The 18,251-nt window shown below is 36.8% G+C and overlaps 1 protein-coding gene across 3 annotated transcripts in view; it reads left to right on the top strand.

Annotated features, from left to right (window-relative positions):
• The window catches only part of SPATA6 (spermatogenesis associated 6), a 147,512-nt gene that overhangs the window by 70,007 nt on the left and 59,254 nt on the right, over window positions 1-18,251 (top strand). For all 3 annotated transcript variants that reach the window (XR_008294805.1, XM_027059247.2, XM_027059248.2), the window contains exons 8-9: window positions 937-1,024; window positions 8,984-9,024. Coding sequence is in view for 2 of the 3 variants with exons in the window: in XM_027059247.2 (XP_026915048.2) it covers window positions 937-1,024; window positions 8,984-9,024 (129 nt within the window). In the remaining variant the exon portion in view is untranslated. The remainder of the gene's footprint in view (window positions 1-936; window positions 1,025-8,983; window positions 9,025-18,251) is intronic.

Below are 18,251 nucleotides of genomic sequence, written 5' to 3'. Positions count from 1 at the left end.
TCATTTTTAAGTGATTAAGTGAAACTGTATTCCTACCTTAACATATACTCCTTAGTTTGTGGAAAAGATTTGGGAAGCACCATAGTTAAAACTCAAGTATAACTCAGTGGTGTTAAGTACGTTTATATCATGAAGTAGTATCTTTCACTATGATTTTGATTTGCATTTCCCTAATGATTAGTGATATCGAACATTTTTTCTTATGTTTATTGGTCATTTGTATATCTTTTGGAGAAATGTGTATTTAAGTTCTCTGCTCACTTTTTAATTGAGGGTTTTTTTTAAGTTGTAGAAGTTTCTTCATATATTTTGGATATTAATGCCTTAATAGATAATTATTTGCAAGTTATTTTTATTCCAAGGGTTGCTTTTCACTCTCTTAATATCGTCCCTTTAATGTACTAAGTTTTTAATTTTGATGACTAGAGCTATCTTTTTTATTATTTACATCACTCTGACTTTTTTATTCTTCATTAGAAAACATGCTTAACTGTTATTAACTGTAGGCTATGAAGCACTCCGCATGCTGGGCTCTGAACACAGCCGAATAATGACACTGTTTGGATTCAGCATCTATATAAGTAGCAAATGTGGCAAATTTTTAAATGTGGCAAAATAGATTCCTCTTTTTGTAACTTTGTAATGGAAAGCCACCTACACAATGGGGTAGTGGGCATTTTAACTATAAATCTGTTCATTTGAAAGTAGACTCAGTATATAATTAGAGATTTCTGAAGTTTAATTTCAATTTTATTTAAACATGAACAGCAAAATACTCAACTAAGCTCTGGCTTTGGGATATGCCTGAACCATAATAGGCACTATCACATTAACCTGATGGCTAATAGTCTATGTACTTGAGTTGATTTTCTGGTGCCATGAGACTGGAAGAACATTTAAGTTCTTTTTGACTTTATGAAATCCTTCTTCTTCTAGGTCGACCCTCCAAGTCCCAGGGCTGATGCTTTATTTGGTTCTTCGGGCAGAGACTGTGAAAGAGATGGATGGTCCAGGATGCACAATGGTAAGCTAAAAGTTATTTCTCTTCATTGCTTTACTTGCCTTGGCTACAGTCCAGCCTTTAACTTGACATCAGTGAACTAAAATAGAATCTTTGCTGTATTATTAGGTAGTAAGGCATATGCTACTTTTTTTACAACTTGTGGGACATCCATATAGGTACTTTAAAAATAATAGAATTTTTGTGCTGCTATAAACTAATCTCTCTCTTTGAGATTCAACATACAGAGTAGCATATTAAAGACTAATACCTTTTAGTGGAAAAAAAAAACAACTTGATTTTGTTTTGCTCAACAATTTCTAAAATTATTTGACTATGGAACTATTTTCCTATCTTAACATATACCCCTTAGTTTGTAGAAAAGATTTGGGAAGCACCATAGTAAAAAGTTCAAGGTTATGGGTTTTAGACATAAAATTACACATATATTTGAATACTTGCTCTGTCACTTATTTATAGATTGGGCATTCTTGAACAAATCATTTTAACTACTTTGATAATCAGTATATTAAAGAATGAAGAGGGGCGCCTGGGTGGCTCAGTCGGTTAATCATCTGACTTTGGCTCAGGTCATGATCTCATGGTTTGTGGGTTTGAGCCCTGCATTGGGCTCTGTGCTGACAGCTCAGAGCCTAGAGCCTGCTTCAGAATCTGTGTCTCCCTTTCTCTCTGCCCCTCCCTGGCTCATGCTGTGTTTCTCTGTCCTCCCAAAAATAAATAAATAAAAACATAAAAAAAAAAAAAAAAGTGAAGATAACCCAGTAAATGTGACCATGTAAAATGCCCTAGCACACAGGCCTTAGTAAATTTCAGCTGTCAATATAATAATTATTTATTATTATATTTATGAAGAGATAATGTCTTTTATGTTTAATTTATAAGAATCTTTTTTATTGTAGGCCCTGGTTCTAAGGGTTAGATAAATTACTACTTAAGTTCAATGTGATAATGAAGATGACTTTTAGGAAGAAGATTAAATAGTATTTTATAATTAGGGATATTTGAGTGTCATATCTATAGTCATTGACTGGTCGGTCAGCAACATTCCCCAGCAGCCTTTAAGTGAATTCATTACACACTGAGGAAGGCATAGAAAAAGAAAAATGAGACAGAGTGAAAAAAAACACAATCATAACTTATAGTGAGCTCCCATCTCTTTCTGTTTCTAAACTGTAGTGTACAATCTCTCTCTCTCTCTTTCCCTTTTTAATGTTGAAATGAAACATTCTTCTCTGAGAACATGCAGAATTTGTGCTCATTTATTTAGCTTTTTTAGCGTTAACAGGGAGATAGATGTGGTAATCAATAAGTCTTTTATTACCATGGTAGCAGATTATATGAAATTAGGAACAGATGTTATACTTTGTTTCCCCTCTTGGAAGAAATTTATGGCCATGGAAAATAAGGTTTAAGAAAATCGAAAATAACTCCAATGTAGATGTTTCTTTGGAAGATGTTTTTAGAATGCACTGAAGCGTCTGATGTCTCTTGACAATTATAATATATCTGCCAGCAGAACTGTTAAAGTTTCAGTAACTTTTGATCAACACAGCCAGCTACCTATGTGAAGTACAATCAGAGAGGTCATTAGTGAGGTCCGCATTTTTTCCTTTAACTTTCTATTTAGACATAATTTCAGACTTAAAGAAAAGTTGAAATAATATAAAAGATCCCCATTATACCTTTCACAATCCTCAAATGCTAATATTTGCTTTCCCTCTTCCTCTCTATCTCCTTCCCCTCCCTGCCTCCATATCTGTATGTATGTTTGTGTATTAACTTTCTTTTGACAAGTACATTGCTATGGACAGAATTGTGTCCCTCCAAGATTTTTATGCTGAAACTCTAACCCTAAATGTGCTGGTATTTGGAGATAGGGCCTTTGGAAGGTAATTACATTTAGATAAGGTTAGGAGGTTGGGCTTTCATGATAGGATCAATGCCCTTTAAGAGAAACCAGAGATCTTGCTTTTTCTCTCTGCCTTGTGAGGACACAGGCAGTAGGTAGATGGCTACCTTCAAGCCAGAGCCAGAGCTCTTCATGGAACCTGACTGCACTGGCACCTGGATTTCAGACTTCCAGCCTCCAGAACGGAGAGATAGATGTCTGTTGTGTAATCCCTTTGGTCTGTGGCATTTTGTTATGGCAGCCCGAGGAGACTAATACAGATATTATCTTATGTGATGCAATTATGAAAAGCAGAAAATTAACAGTGATATAATAATAATAATAATAATAATAATAATAATAATAATAATGGGCTAATCTATAAACCTAAATCACATTTGGCCGCTTGTCCTAATAATATCTTTATAGCAAAAGAAATTCCACGTCACACATGGCCTTAAGTCGCCGTGTGTCTTTAGTTTTCTTTAAAATGGATCAGTTCTTTAATCTTTTTTTGTGTTTGACATTGATAATTTTGAAGAGTTCAGGACAGTTATTTGATAGAATGTCTCTCAATTTGGGTTTGTTTGATTTTTCGTCATGATTAGATTTAGGTTATTCATTCCCCCAAGAATACAACAGAAGTGATGCGTGCAACATGCCAGGAAGTATGTCACATTGCTTTGTTACTGGTGATATTCATTTGCTTACTTAATTAAGATGGGGTCTGCTAGATTTCTCTGTCACAAAGGTGCTATTTCTTCTCTTAGTAATTAATGGGGAGATACTCTGAGACTATTACATCCTGTTACTCCTCAACTTTGACCCCTGTAGCATATACTGATGATTCTTGCTTGAAATAATTTATTACTGGAAAGTTTGCCAAACAGTGATTTTTAAAAATTCTATTCTTTGTACATTTATTACTTGTCTTTTAAAGAAAGGGTTTTTCCATTTCATTTCTCTACTTTAAAGTCCCTATTCTTTTGACTGCCTTTTTTTTTCCCCCTTTCTGACAATTGAGTGGTTGTGTTTTGGGGTCTCATCCACTATTTAAATACATGTGGGAATTTCTTATGATAGAGTCTCTTAAGAAAGAGTGAATTTTCACTAATGACTAATATTACTTTAATGGAAATTCTTAAACATTTTCTTGCCAAATTATCTTGCCTAAAAATTTTTAAGTTTTTATAGGATACCATTTCACCACCATTGACTATTTTAGTCGTCATAATAATTGCATGAGGATGAATTTAAGTATATTTGATCAAGAAAAATGACAGAGAGGCCTGGACAGGTTAAGTGGCTTATTAAAGAGTTCCAGAACAGCCCTGGTCAGTCTGGGGTCCAGGGCTTCTCACCACAACTTCCTTCCTCCCACCCTCCTACTACTTTCTCTACTTCCACTCAGGTGTTTTGTTTTGTTTTTAAGATACATTTTTCAAGCACATTTTTTCTTTCTTTGGCATTTCCATAGTGGATCATTCTAATTGTAATTTGTGCAGTCCCTTTGAAGAGATGCAGCATGTCTTGTGCTGCAAGAATGTTTCTAAGCTTTATCCAATCATTGATGTTTTTGAAAAGGAAATTGAAGGCATCGTCCTGGTCCCTTTTTTATTTGCTTGGAATTTGAAAAGACGGTAGATTCTGTCTCCTCCTTGGAGGAAACTTCTCTTATTACCTTCATTTGAAGATTCTTTTCTGAGTTTCATTTCTACCTAAAATTGTAATCCTTTATGAGCTTTCACTAATCCCTAGGTTTGATGGTTTTTGTTTGTAAAATAAATTGGAAATTACATTCCAAATCCTAATATGTCATAATTTGAATAGATAGCAATAAATGGTAACATTTTACTGTTCTGAGTAAAATAGCATATCATCATGTTTATACTTATTAACAAAATATTTTGTTTTGTCTTTAATTACATATGTGCCTCCTCCTCTCATAGACCAGTGGGCATCTGAACTGTGTCATTTTGGGGAACTCCTTTTTTAGTTTCTTCATTTCTCTATTATTTATTAAACATCTTTAACAGCTTTAGTAAGCTATGCCTTATATATCATAAAATTCAGCTGTTTTGAGCACAAAACTGAAGGATTTTGAATTTGCACCATTGTAAAATCTCCACAATCCATTTTTAGAATATTTTAATCATCCAAAAGAGTTTCCTCATACCCATTGGCAGTAAATGTATATTCCCAACCTGAGTCCCTGGATTGTTTCCACTTTTTGGCTATTATGGAGGATGCTATTTTGAACGTTTGCATTGAAGTCTTTGCATAGATACATCGTTCTCTTTCTTTGGAATAGATACCTAGGAGTGGAATTGCCAGTTCATCTGGTAAATTTATGTTTAACTTTTTAAGAAATGGCCAACTGTTTTCCAACATGACTGTACCATTTTCCATTCCCACCGGCAGTGTATGATGGTCCAATTTCTCCACAGCTTTGACAACACTTGTTATTCCCTTTGTCTCACTGCAATTGTAATTTATATTTAACTAATGGCATTTAATGTTTTCTTCATGTGCTTATTAGGTATTTATTTATCTTTTTTGATGACCATCACCCTTCCAATCACTGATAAGTTTGCTGTTTGCTAAACTTCAGACAAGAAAAAAATAGTGAGGGGGAAAGTCTGAGACTTTTGCTACTGAGACTTCAGACAAAATTAGTAATAAGAAAGATGAGAACATCAGAGGTCAGAGTAAACAGTTTCCGGTCAATGTATCACAAGTGAACCAGAGATAGAAAACACATGTTATGTGTCTTTCCTTTTTAGAAGGTTGGATCCCCTGAGGGATATTAAATGCTGGTTTTATTTTATAAAGCTGGACTTCTTAGCTTTGCTTCCAGTAATAGAGACTGGCATATAGCAAATGCATGGCTGTGTGCTCCATGAAGATTCACAGGAGAGCAGAAGCCAACCTCAGGGTGTTGTGTGGGCATTGGGATAGCAGTAGGGTAATTGCTGATAAAGGACTCCAGGGGCATGCTCTTTGAAGGTTCATAGGTACACATATTTGTCAACAGGAATGTTTTGCAATACAGTAGCACTAACTACCAGAATGGAGTTCAATTCCTTGAAATTAGGAAAAAGGAAGATGATAGTACCCTTCAACATAGGATAGTATACATTTTGCCAAGATAGGGATTGACTCATAGGGAACACATGTTGGCAGTAACCATCAGAATGGGGCTCAAGAATTAAGTTGATAGAAGGAATTGGCTGATAACAGAGTTGCAAGCTCTGCACATGCAGATAAATAAATAAAGCAAACACATGCATGTGTGCAAGCTCTCTGGTGTCTCTTATAAGGGCACTCTTTCTACCATGAGGGACCTACCTTCGTGACCAGTCTAATCCTAATGACTACCCAAAAGTCCCATCTCCAAATACCATCACCTTGGGGGTTAGGGCTTCATCATATCAATTTTGGGAGGATATGGCATTTAGTTCATAACATCTATTTCATGAGGTTATTAGAGAATCAAATAATAGTCAATATTTATTGCATGTGTATTTTCTGCTGGCCTCTATTTTAAGTACTACTATTTTATTGGTTAGTTAAGATAACCTCAAGAATGTTAGAAACTATTATTTTACAGATGAAGAGGTTTAAAGAAGTAAAGTCAAAGTTGGTCAAGATCACACACACATATCACATTACACACACTAATCTGAATTAGCTTTTAATTTTTCTTCATACTTTTCTTAAGTGTGGCCCATGCATTAAGGTCCAGGTTAGCTTTCTCGTCCTTTAGGAATTTTTTTCTGATTGCTTTAGTTTTGAGAGATTTATTTCTGATAGGACTTACTAATTGCATTAATTGCTTGTACCATTCTGACTTCACACTTTTCTTATATGATGCTGTTATTCAACTTTGTATAACTTAACCCAAGTAAAGTACAAGCATTTTAGGACTGCGGGCCATGACTTTTTATGTCCTTTATCTCCTGCTTTTAGAAGATAGTTAGTGAGTAATTATTGGTAAGAGTGATTTAGGGCAAACATTGGGAACCTCAGTAACAGCTTGATTTCTAAAAATAAAAAAATTACAGATCTGTCATATTAGGGTAAGTTTATAAATGTTTTAATACACTGATACTTTTCATATTACATTAGCTGCAAGAAAGAACATATACCAAGTTCAGAAATTATTACCTTAATTTTCAAAGTTAACATGTGTGGAGAATTAGGTTCATTATGTCCTTATCATTCTTTTATTTCTCCTGCTCCTGTGGCCATGCTGTACATTATTAGACTTTATGGAAGAGGAGTTGAGATGGGATTTATTTTATTTGTAATTTTGAAAAGCCCTTGAAGCAAGTTGAGTCTTACTGAATTATATGGTGAAGTTGGCCTTGTGTGAAAGACATTGATGTTTCAGCTATTCTCTATGATGATTCAGGACACTTGGAAAACAAACAAGATCTTGTGCCGTAAAAGATAGGTGATTAATTGACTGAATTTAGACTAGGTCTCTATATAGTCTTTTTTTTTTTTTTTGATATGATGGCATGGGAAAGTAAAATATAGAATGTTAGAGTGCTTTTGACTAGAATGTATGAGAAGTAGTGGTCATGATGTGCTTGAATGTCAATATATAGAGATTATAGTAGTTAAATGTTGACTTCTTTAAGGAATGAGTAAAAACCCAAAATCTGCATGTGTAATATAGTGGTCCTTACCCTGGGAGAGATTTAGAATAGTTTTATAATCCACTTTGTTACAGATACTGTGCTAGAAACTTTTATAAGCTGTGTAATTTAATCATTACTATGACTCTGTGAAGCAAAGCAGCCATTGTCTTCATACTTTTAAAAAAAATTTTTTTTAACGTTTATTTATTTTTGAGACAGAGAGAGACAGAGCATGAGTGGGGGGAGGGTCAGAGAGAGAGAGCGAGACACAGAATCTGAAGCAGGATCCAGGCTCTGAGCTGTCAGCACAGAGCCCGACGCAGGGCTCGAACTCACGGACCGCGAGATCACGACCTGAGCCGAAGTCGGACACTCAACCGACTGAGCCACCCAGGCGCCCCATCTTCATACTTTTAAAATGAGGAATGAAACACAGATTAATTCTATAACTTGATCAAGGCAATATGTTCCATAAGTGGTAGAGTCAGAAATTGCAGCTAGGCTTGTCGACTTAGAATTTGACAGTAATGATGTTGATGATGGTGTTAATAATAGTAGCTAACATTTATTTTAATGCCTTACATGTGATCTCTAATATAATATTTAAAGCAAATTATGATGAGATAGATGAGGAATCTGAGACTTAGAAAGGTTGAATAATGAGGCTGAAGTTATACAAGAGGTGCTGGGGACTGGACCATAATGCAGATCTATTTGTCAACAAGGGCTATACACTTATGCTACCACATGAGCTACCACACTCTGAAGCTGGTCCTGTTTCCATTATACTCACTCAAATCAAGCATGGACTCACATACAGTTTGATAATATCTATCAAATATATACATTCAAATTATATTTTGTCATAAACTGGTTTATCAATTAAAGATTATCCATTTCATATAGGCAAATTGGCTTAGCAACAAAAAAATTATTCCGGTCTATATTCTGATATATCCTACTCTAATTAAATAGTATTTGTGAAATCACTTAATTATTGAAGAACTGATACAGATTTTTAAAATAAAGTTTATTTATTTTGAGAGAGAGACAGCACAAGCATGCACAAGCAGAGGAGGGGCAGAGAGAGAGGGAGTGAGAATCCCAAGCAGACTCCATGCTGCCAGCACAGAGCCCCATGTGGGGCTTGATCCCACAAACTGTGAGATCATGACCCAAGCTAAAATCGAGTCAGATGCCTAACTGTAGGAGCCACCCAGGTGCCCCAAGAACTGACACAGATTTTAACTTGTGTTATATCACCTTTACTTATATAACATTGTTAATGGACTTTAAGGTATTTCTGGAAACTGCTGTATGAAATTATAATCATAGAAATAGAATTGCAAAAACCAAAAATGAAACCAAATTTTCTTCTTTTTAGTATGAAATATTTATTGTTTAATTCTTTGATACACCCTTTTACAGATCATTCTCATCTTGGCTGCTACCGACCCAAGGATTATAAGGTATGTAGTATAAATTACTGAATGGTAATTCTCCTGGCTTCACATAAAAGCATATGTACATTATTTATATGTGTAGTCAGAGATTATCATAATCATTTCGTCGAGAAAATATACAAACAGTGATTGTCATATCATGGAATATTATTTTGGCTACATTGTTAAGTGGTAGAATAGACTTTTCATTGACTGTCTTACTGTAACAGTTTGTGGCTTTTGATTATTCATTTAGATTAATTACTTATTGAATGTGTTTGTGTATGTATATGTATATATGTGTGTGAGAGAGACATAGAGAAATTGATTGTAACTTTTAGTAATACCTCACACAGTACTGTTGTTTTTTTTTTAATTTTTTTTAACGTTTATTTATTTTTGAGACAGAGAGAGACAGAGCATGAATGGGGGGGGGGGTCAGAGAGAGAGAGAGAGGGAGACAGAGAATCTGAAACAGGCTCCAGGCTCTGAGCTGTCAGCACAGAGCCCGATGCGGGGCTCGAACTCACGGACCGCGAGATCATGACCTGAGCCGAAGTCGGCCACTTAACTGAGCCACCCAGGTGCCCCCACACAGTACTGTTTCTAAACTTCAGTCATCTATAGAGCATCCTTATAATTTTTACAGGATCTCCATGCAATTTATGCTATTCTCTTTAAATTCACTTTTGTATTTATCTTACTATTATAAATGAAAAATCAGTACCCTATGTTTTAAATGGATGATAGTCCTAAAGGATACAATGAACAAAACAATGTTACTAAGTTCAGGCTAGGTAACAGTTGTTTTCCAAAGGCTTGGAGGCATGTTCTCTATTTCTTAAAATGAGATAAGCAGTGATAGGTGTGGAAGACACAACAATAACTAACTGAAAGAGAATTGAAAAGATAATACATTTTTTTCTTTGTAATTCAGTGTAATTTAGTGTATGTCCATGTGCCATGTAAAATAATCTTGTATATCATCTAAAATCACTTGGGGTACCATATTAAATTATCTGCTATACCACCGTAGTTTGTGTCCTCCATTTTGAGAAGCATTGTCTCAGAGTTTGTCGTTTCTCTTCCTAAGTGAAAGCTTCTTGATAAGGCGTGTCATTGTATTTGAGAAAACAACAAGAACAAAAAAATCATAACTTTCCTTACAATATCTTTGCTTATTTATTTGAAAATAATTTATTTTGTTCTTACTGGCACTGAATAGCATAGTTTGAGTACTTTGCCAGGCTTTGAGCATGATAAAAGAACTATGGAACAGTTAAGTAATGAGTCGAGGCACTGTCTGACTAAAGGCTCACATCTAACAGTATCATAATTATGTAGATGGAACTTTATAAAAATTCATTCTAGGTACTAAATTGAAATTATTGACAATGGAGAGTGGGAAATTTTTTATTTTTGACAAGTTTCCAGGTGGTTTTGATGCAGTTCTCTTGGCCATCAATCCAAATTTTGGCATTTGAGAACCACTAGTATGACTATGAATATAATAGCATTTGTATTGGTGGAACTGCCCTTTGTATAGCATTTATGTATAGTTGTGCCCTTGTTTAAGGCTGCCACTAGAGGAGTATGTGTTGGCATAATTCACCTGATGCAGACCTGCTCTGTTATGTGGAATATATTCAAACACACACACACACACACACACACACACACACACACACTCATGTACATGCACACTGATGTGTGTTATATATGTGTATGTGCACACACATGTAAGTCAAAAAGTATAATATTCATTATCTTGCACGGGGCTCGGGGAAGTCACTTTAGTTGGCCTACTTAAGGGATAAGCCTGTCTTTGTACATTTCCTTCAAGTTATGCTTCACGATTTATAATTATATGTTTATTTTCATCTTTATTTGCATCTTTGTTTAAAATCCGCTTGTTTTACTAATCTCTAAGTTCCAGGATGATAGGGACATTATTGATCTAGCTTATCGATAATTGCTAGTACCTAGCATATTATCTGATGTATGGTGTGGATTCCTAAAAATGTGTATTGTGTGAGTGGATTATTAACAGAAAATAAGCAAACCAAATATATAAAAATACAGAATGAAGAGACAGGGATAAAGTTACAGGTTACCAGTATTTATCCTAAAGTAACTATATGTTGGCTTATAAAGTAAGCTGTATGTTGGCTGGTCCAAAGATGGGTGTATATGTTTGCAATCTTCTTTTCCAAATGAATTCTTTGAAAGAACTGAACTTCTTAATTCTGTCCCACTTTCACCTCTGGATTCTTTACTTTTAGGGTTAGAGTAGAAATTGATCATTCATACTACCCTTGTAAGGCAGTGGGTGGTAAGTAAGGTCACAGGATTATTTTTGTATTCAAGGGGTAGATTTTCATAGAAGTGTATATATAGTCTTGAGCACTGCTATCTTCTCTATGGAAAGAATAAAGGCTCTTCTTATAGGCACACAGTAGCTGGTTAATAAATATTCAGGTAGTAGAGCACTTGGATTTCTACAAGGAAAAATGTCATAAATGTGGGAGTGCTTGCAAAAAAATTTCTAGAAAAATGGAACTTTGCCTAAATTCTGTTGAGAAATATATTTTGCATAGGCAAGAGAAGGAAAGCAGTGCAAAAACATCTTGGGATTTGGAATAAGTGCAGTGTCCTGGGAGAAAAGAGAAACTACTAGTCTCGTTTGAGTGGAAGGTGTATACTGAGGGATATTGGCTTTTTAACATCCTTATTTTCTATTTTTCCTACTTTTCTTTATCTTTTAAATCTGCTGCTTCCCTTTTTAATATTTGTAGTTGCTTGGTCATTGTATACTCTTTTGGCCAAACTCAACTCTCTTTACCCTGAATGCATTATAACCAGCTGTTCTCATAAACACTCATGTTCTTTTAGTTTCATGTCTCCTCTGTTCTACCATTATTCCACCTGAATCATTGGCTGCTTCTCTCCCCTATGTGTACTTCCATGTGCCTGTGTATAATAGGCATTCATTTAATACACTGGTTCTCAGTAGACATTGTACTACTCTCAAGGTGGCATTTTAGACATTAACAGGGACTGTTATTACAGTCACTGAGGGGAAGTACTCTTAATATTTAATGATCAGGGACATGAGGTATTCTACCAATAATGGGACTGTTCTAAACAATGAGGAATTCTTATGTCCTACATGGCTTTCAGCTGTTTCACCAACCATAATGGAGGTGAAAAACATGTTCATAATTATTAGAACCAGTCTAACTCTACATAAAACAAGAGTACCTTTACATTGTTTTGAGATACAGCATATATTGTAGGAATACAAATATATTATAAAGATTATACTTTGTTTTGTTAAAAATATATGGTGTAGTATTATACCATGATGAAGTATACAGCAGCTTATTTATTTTCCTGGTTTTCTTGTATGGAATGGCTTATGATCTTCTTACATTTTATTTATATCTTTTTAAATGTTCATTTATTTTTGAGAGAGAGAGAGAGAGCGTGAGCAGGGTAGGGGCAGAGAGAGAGAGAGAAGGAAACAGAGAATACCAAGCTTTCAGTACAGAGCCCGATGCAGGGCTTGAACTCACGAACTGTGAGATCCTGACCTGAGCCAAAGTCAAGAGTTGGATGCTCAACCGACTGAGCCGCCCAGGCTCCCCATGATCTACTTACATTTTAAAACTTCAAACTTATTGGGGCGCCTGGGTGGCTCAGTCGGTTGAGTGTCTGACTTCGGCTCAGGTCATGATCTCTCTCGGTTTGTGAGTTCGAGCCCCACGTCGGGCTCTGTGCTGACAGCTCAGAGCCTGGAGCCTCCTTCAGATTCTGTGTCTCCTCCTGTCTCTGCCCCACTCATGCTCTGTCTCTCTCTGTCTTTCAATAATAAATGTTAAAAAGAATTTTTTTTCAACTTCAAACTTATTTATGTAAGTGAGTGCAAACATCCCTTATATTTTTTAGAATAGTCATACTTGGCATTTATCTATTGAAGTGTGTATTTTAAGCCATGTTCCATAGGGGTGCCTGGGAGGCTCCATTGGTTAAGCGCCGGACTTCAGCTCAGGTCATGATCTCACGGTTTGTGAGTTGGAGCCCCACGTCAGGCTCTGTGCTGACAGCTCAGAGCCTGGAGCCTGCTTCGGATTCTGTGTCTCCCTCTCTCTCTGCCCCTCCCCCACTCTCACTCTGTCTGTCTCTCAAAAACAAATAAACATTCAAAAAAATTAAGTCATGTTCCATTAATTTCTCTATACTACAATTAAGACAATTCATTGATTTATTTTTTTGGAAAGTGGGTATGTAAGAAGTTACATTTTTATTTTTTTAATTTTTAAAAATATTTTTAAGTTTAGTTTTATTTATTTTTGAGAGAGAGAGAGAGAGAGAGAGCAAGCAGGGGAGGGGCAGAGAGAGAGGGAGGCAGAATCCCAAGTAGGCTCCACACTGTCTGCACAGAGCCTGATGTGGGGCTTGAACTCACTAACTATGAGATCAGACCTAAGCCGAAATCAAACCAACTGAGCTACCCAGGCACTCCATAAGTTACATTTAAAAAAAAAATTTTTTTTTAAATGTTTGTTTATTTCTGAGACAGAGCACGAGTGAGGGAGGGGCAGAGAGAGAGGGAGACACAGAATCAGAAGCAGACTCCAGGCTCTGAGCTGTCAGCACAGAGCCCAACGCGGGGCTCAAACTCACAAACCGTGAGATCATGACCTGCGCTGAAGTCGGTCGCTCAACCGACTGAGCCACCCAGGTGCCCCTGTAAGTTACATTTTTAATAGGTTCAATTTCGGTATATAAAAGACGGCAATACAAAGTATTCATTTTTAACATGAGGGCTGTCTTAGTTTGGGCTACGGTAATAAATACCATAGACTGGGTGCCTTAAACAACAGAAATTTGTTTTCTCACAGTTCTGGAGGCTGGACAGTAGAAAAGCTCAGGGTGCCAGGCATTCTGGTATCTTGTGAGAGCTCTCTTCCTAGCTTGCAGACAGCTGCTTTTCACTGCATCCTCACATAGCAGAGAGAGTGAGAGTGTGTGTGCACATGTGAGCACAAAGTCTGGGGTCTCCTTATGAGAGCGCCAATCCTTTCAGATTAGAACCTCACCTATGTGACCTCATTGAACCTTACTTAATTCCTTACTTCAAATGCAGTCGCAGTGGGAGTTAGAGCTTCGACATAGGAATTTTGGGGAGACACAGTTCTGTCCTTTGCAGGGGCTTTTGGGCTAACGGTTGAAAAATCAATGATGCCATGTATAATCAGTATCTGAATAAATGAATGGCTGTATATCTAATAACAGAATATTTCTGGAAAGCTTTATAGAACCCATTTTACTTGGGCCCTTAAAAATACATCCTTTCTAGCTTCAGTTTGGCCTTCAGTGCTGCTTGATCATTTTGTTCTCTTGTTGATTCTATAACGTAGTCTAGACTTTCTAAGTTCTACTTCTCATTTTCTATACATGACTTCATATTCTACTTCGTCAAAGAAAATGTCAGTTGTGGATGGAATTTTTCTCAGTTCTCTTCATCTCTACTTCAGTCTTCCTGTTAATCTCCACTTTGTTTTTCCTTCTACTCTGCCTTCTTAATCATGTTAACACCTTTGCATTTATTTATTTTGACCATAAAACACAATAATAAAAAACAACTTAAATTTGTATAATGGGTTCCAATTTTAAAGCTTTTCATATTTATTATATAATTGGATTATATGCAGACTTATAAATTGAACAGGAATTTTTACCCCTGTCTTAAATGACAGAAAACAAATTTTGCAAATCTGAGAAAGAGCTCAGTCTGCATCCCTGTGTCTTTATCATCCTCTCTCCCTCCTTTCACTGTTAGACATTCAAGTGAACATTGCTTCCATTTCTTTATCCATTACTCCTAAACTATTTGGAGACAATGAATTTTATGAGAACTCTCAAAACTGAAGAGTCCTTCTGTTTCTTTAAAAGAGATAGGGGGGGCACCTGGGTGGCTCAGTCGGTTAAGCGTCTGACTTCGGCTCAGGTCACGATCTCACGGTCCGTGAGTTCGAGCCCCGCGTCGGGCTCTGTGCTGACGGCTCAGAGCCTGGAGCCTGTTTCAGATTCTGTGTCTCTCTCTCTCTCTGACCCTCCCCCATTCATGCTCTGTCTCTCTCTGTCTCAAAAATAAATAAACATTAAAAAAAATTTTTTTTAAAAAGAGATAGGAAATCACCTTTGTGGAACTGAAGAAGCAGACCTTGCTTTAGGCAAAATTGTGAAATACACGTGGGATATATGGTTGATTTCTGGTAGCCTTAACATCACTTTTAACATCCTCACATGCCTTAGCATTGCCTTATTACACTGGGTGCCTCTTTCATTTGGCAGAATATGGATTTTATATGTCTTCCTAAACTCGTGAAAGTAATTTCATGTTTTGATAGCTTAGGTGTGTGGTATCTGGTGGATACTTAACTCGTGTTTGAATTTATGAATGAATATCACATCAAAGTCAGAGTTTTCTGCTTAGATTTTTGTATTGCCTATTATCTGGCTGCTCCTACTCCTTGTGTTCCCATTATGTCATCACTGTCTTTCTTATCTAGGTCATGTCTACATTTCTACTTCTGGATTTTAACTCACTCAATGTATTAGGGTAATGCCAGATGTTCTGAAACTTTACTATTACAATGTTTTAACACAATGTAAGTTTTATTTCTCATTAACAGTCCAGTGCATCTGTTTCTTAAAAGCCTGGAAGTGCTCTAAGTCACTTCTTATGTTCCATTGACAGGAACTGGTCACGTGGCCATATCTAGAAGCACAGGGAGGAGAGTAGCTAGTAAGTAGGGATCCTGGGTAGGTAGCCAATTCCCACTAATCTTATGCTTCATAAGAGGGGACACAAATTTTAGTGGACAGCTAACCATATCTGACACAGTCTGCCCCTCTGACCCCCAAATATCTTTGCATACCTTTCTTCCCTCACATAGAACATAATCATGTCCTCCTCAAGAAAGACCACTCAGAGTTCCCTGCAGTCACTTGAATGTAGCTTGAAGGCCAGGATCTTGGGGTGATGGACAGGCCAGTCCATCAGATGTAGATAGGACTTCTTATGATCCGGTGACCTGTGAATTGGCATGATTTCTCCCCTATCTCACATTCCCACCCTACCTGAATGCCATTTCTGATCTACTTTGTTAGAGCAGGAGCAGGATAGCTGGGGACCTCGGTGCCCTGACTTGAACAAGGGAAAACTAGAGGGTAAAGAGCTGTTCTCAGTCTGCAACAGCGCTGAATCTTGCCAGGTGAGCTTTGTGAATAGCCTGCTGCCCTGACAGCAGAGGTATTTCTTTGCATGGACATTGGTGAAATTATGTTGCTTAGAATAGTAACTGTATGACTTAAAATTACAGTGTGAATAGGTGTAAGAAGCTTGAATCTAACTTGGAGGGGACATGAACCTAAATGGAAACCAATATACAAGTCTGGTAATGTTGGTCCGTGCGCTGCTTGCGTGCTTTGTGTCTTGTGCCCCAACCTAGCGGTTGTCTCAAATGGGAGACCTGACAAGTTTGCACTTCTAGGAGGATGGAAGGTTTGGAAGCAATCTCTTCTACAGCAGTTTTTTCCCATGGAGAGAACAAGGAAACACTGAAGAAGTTTTCATGATACTTTGACAAGTGACCCACGGCAGAGTTTTTATTATGAGGATTGTGGTGTGATGAGAATTTCAGAGCCTGTTCATCCATGGGCCTAACCCGAGGATGGATTTGGTAGCTCGACATTTTTTCATTTTCCTATGATCTTCTTCTCAGACTCACAACAAAAAGTCACAAAGATAGAGATATATTAGTATTGTTGATAAAAAGACAGACATCCACCGGGATACAAATTTTCCAATCCGATCATATAATGACAAGATTAGTAAAGGGTTCTGCATCCTAGGAGACGAAGTAACTAAGCACTTGGGAAGTTTAACAAAAGGAAATCAGAGCCCAGACTCAACACCAAAGTTCATTCACCTTACTACTGCAGTCACAGACTCACAGTAGGGAAGCTCACGAAGTCTCAGAAGAGTACAGTTTCTAAGTTGAAGGTTTTAGCTGTGGCAGCATGTGGGTGTCTATTTATATCTTAGTAGACTGTTAGGATTGTCAACTGCCAACTCACCAAAACCACCAGAATAACTAAATAATCTGTTGATACCAAGCAGAGCTGAGTTTCTGACATAATGCTTTAAGGTAGCGCCACCACTTGGACAGTCTGAGTAGTGTCTCTGAAAGGAGAAGGTTAGGGGCAGGTATGTATAGGGTTTTGGGGTCTGAGCTCCAGTGTTTTAAGGTAGGGCTTTTAATGAGGGAATCTAATTGACAAAGTTTGTGATATAAAAGTTTGGGATTAATGAACACAAAGATTGGGTTCTTAAAGCGAGTCTTGATAAGTAAACACTTGATTTGATAAGGAAGGATTTGTCCAGTTGAGTGATCTTTTCTTCCGAGAAGGGAATTATTTGCCCAGATTAAGAATCTGTTGTTTCAAGAAGGGAGCTGATTGATGATTGAGCAGACCGTTTGTTCAGGTAAATGATTTATGGGAATGTCCTGAAGCAAATGATGGTATTTACTGGTTTGTAGCATTGTTTTCTTGGGCAAGAATTTCCTTGAACTCATGGTAAAGTCACATTGAGGTAGGTGGGTCTCAGTTCTTAGATCTGATATTTAAGCCATGTGAATGCAGGTGGTCTCAGTTCTCACATGTCTCAGTAAAGATATGTATGCTTTTCATTTAATCTGTTACACATAGTTAGATTTATTCCTAGAAACCTTATAGTTTTGGTTCCTACTGTAAATAGGAATGTACTGTAAACTACATTTTTTGTGTGTTTTACTGATATATAGGTTTGAAGCTGATTTTGTATAACATTTTTGTCATGATATTCTTGAATTTTTTAATAGAAGAAACTGTCATTTGCGAAATGAATTTTATTTATGCCATTCGAAATATTTCTTTGTCTTAACTTTCTAATATCTTCAGTACAGTGTGAATAAAAGTGGTGATAGGGGACGTGGCAGGGACAGTTACTGCTTATTGGCTGTTCGTATCCTCTTCCAGCTTTTCAAGCCCTTTTGCAGTTATTTAGGACCTCCTCTAGCCGATGGGCTATGAATGAAAATTATGTGGATCCCTTCCAGGGTGAAGCATAGATGAATTGATCTGAACCCTCTCTTGTTTCAGTGACAATGAGGCCTCACGTTCTAGATCATACAGCTGTAAGT

Source organism: Acinonyx jubatus, chromosome C1 (genome assembly GCF_027475565.1).
Source record: "Acinonyx jubatus isolate Ajub_Pintada_27869175 chromosome C1, VMU_Ajub_asm_v1.0, whole genome shotgun sequence".
In the NCBI taxonomy this organism is placed as follows: domain Eukaryota; kingdom Metazoa; phylum Chordata; class Mammalia; order Carnivora; family Felidae; genus Acinonyx; species Acinonyx jubatus.
Note: the sequence above shows the minus strand (reverse complement) of the source record. Positions and strands in the feature narration are given on the sequence as shown.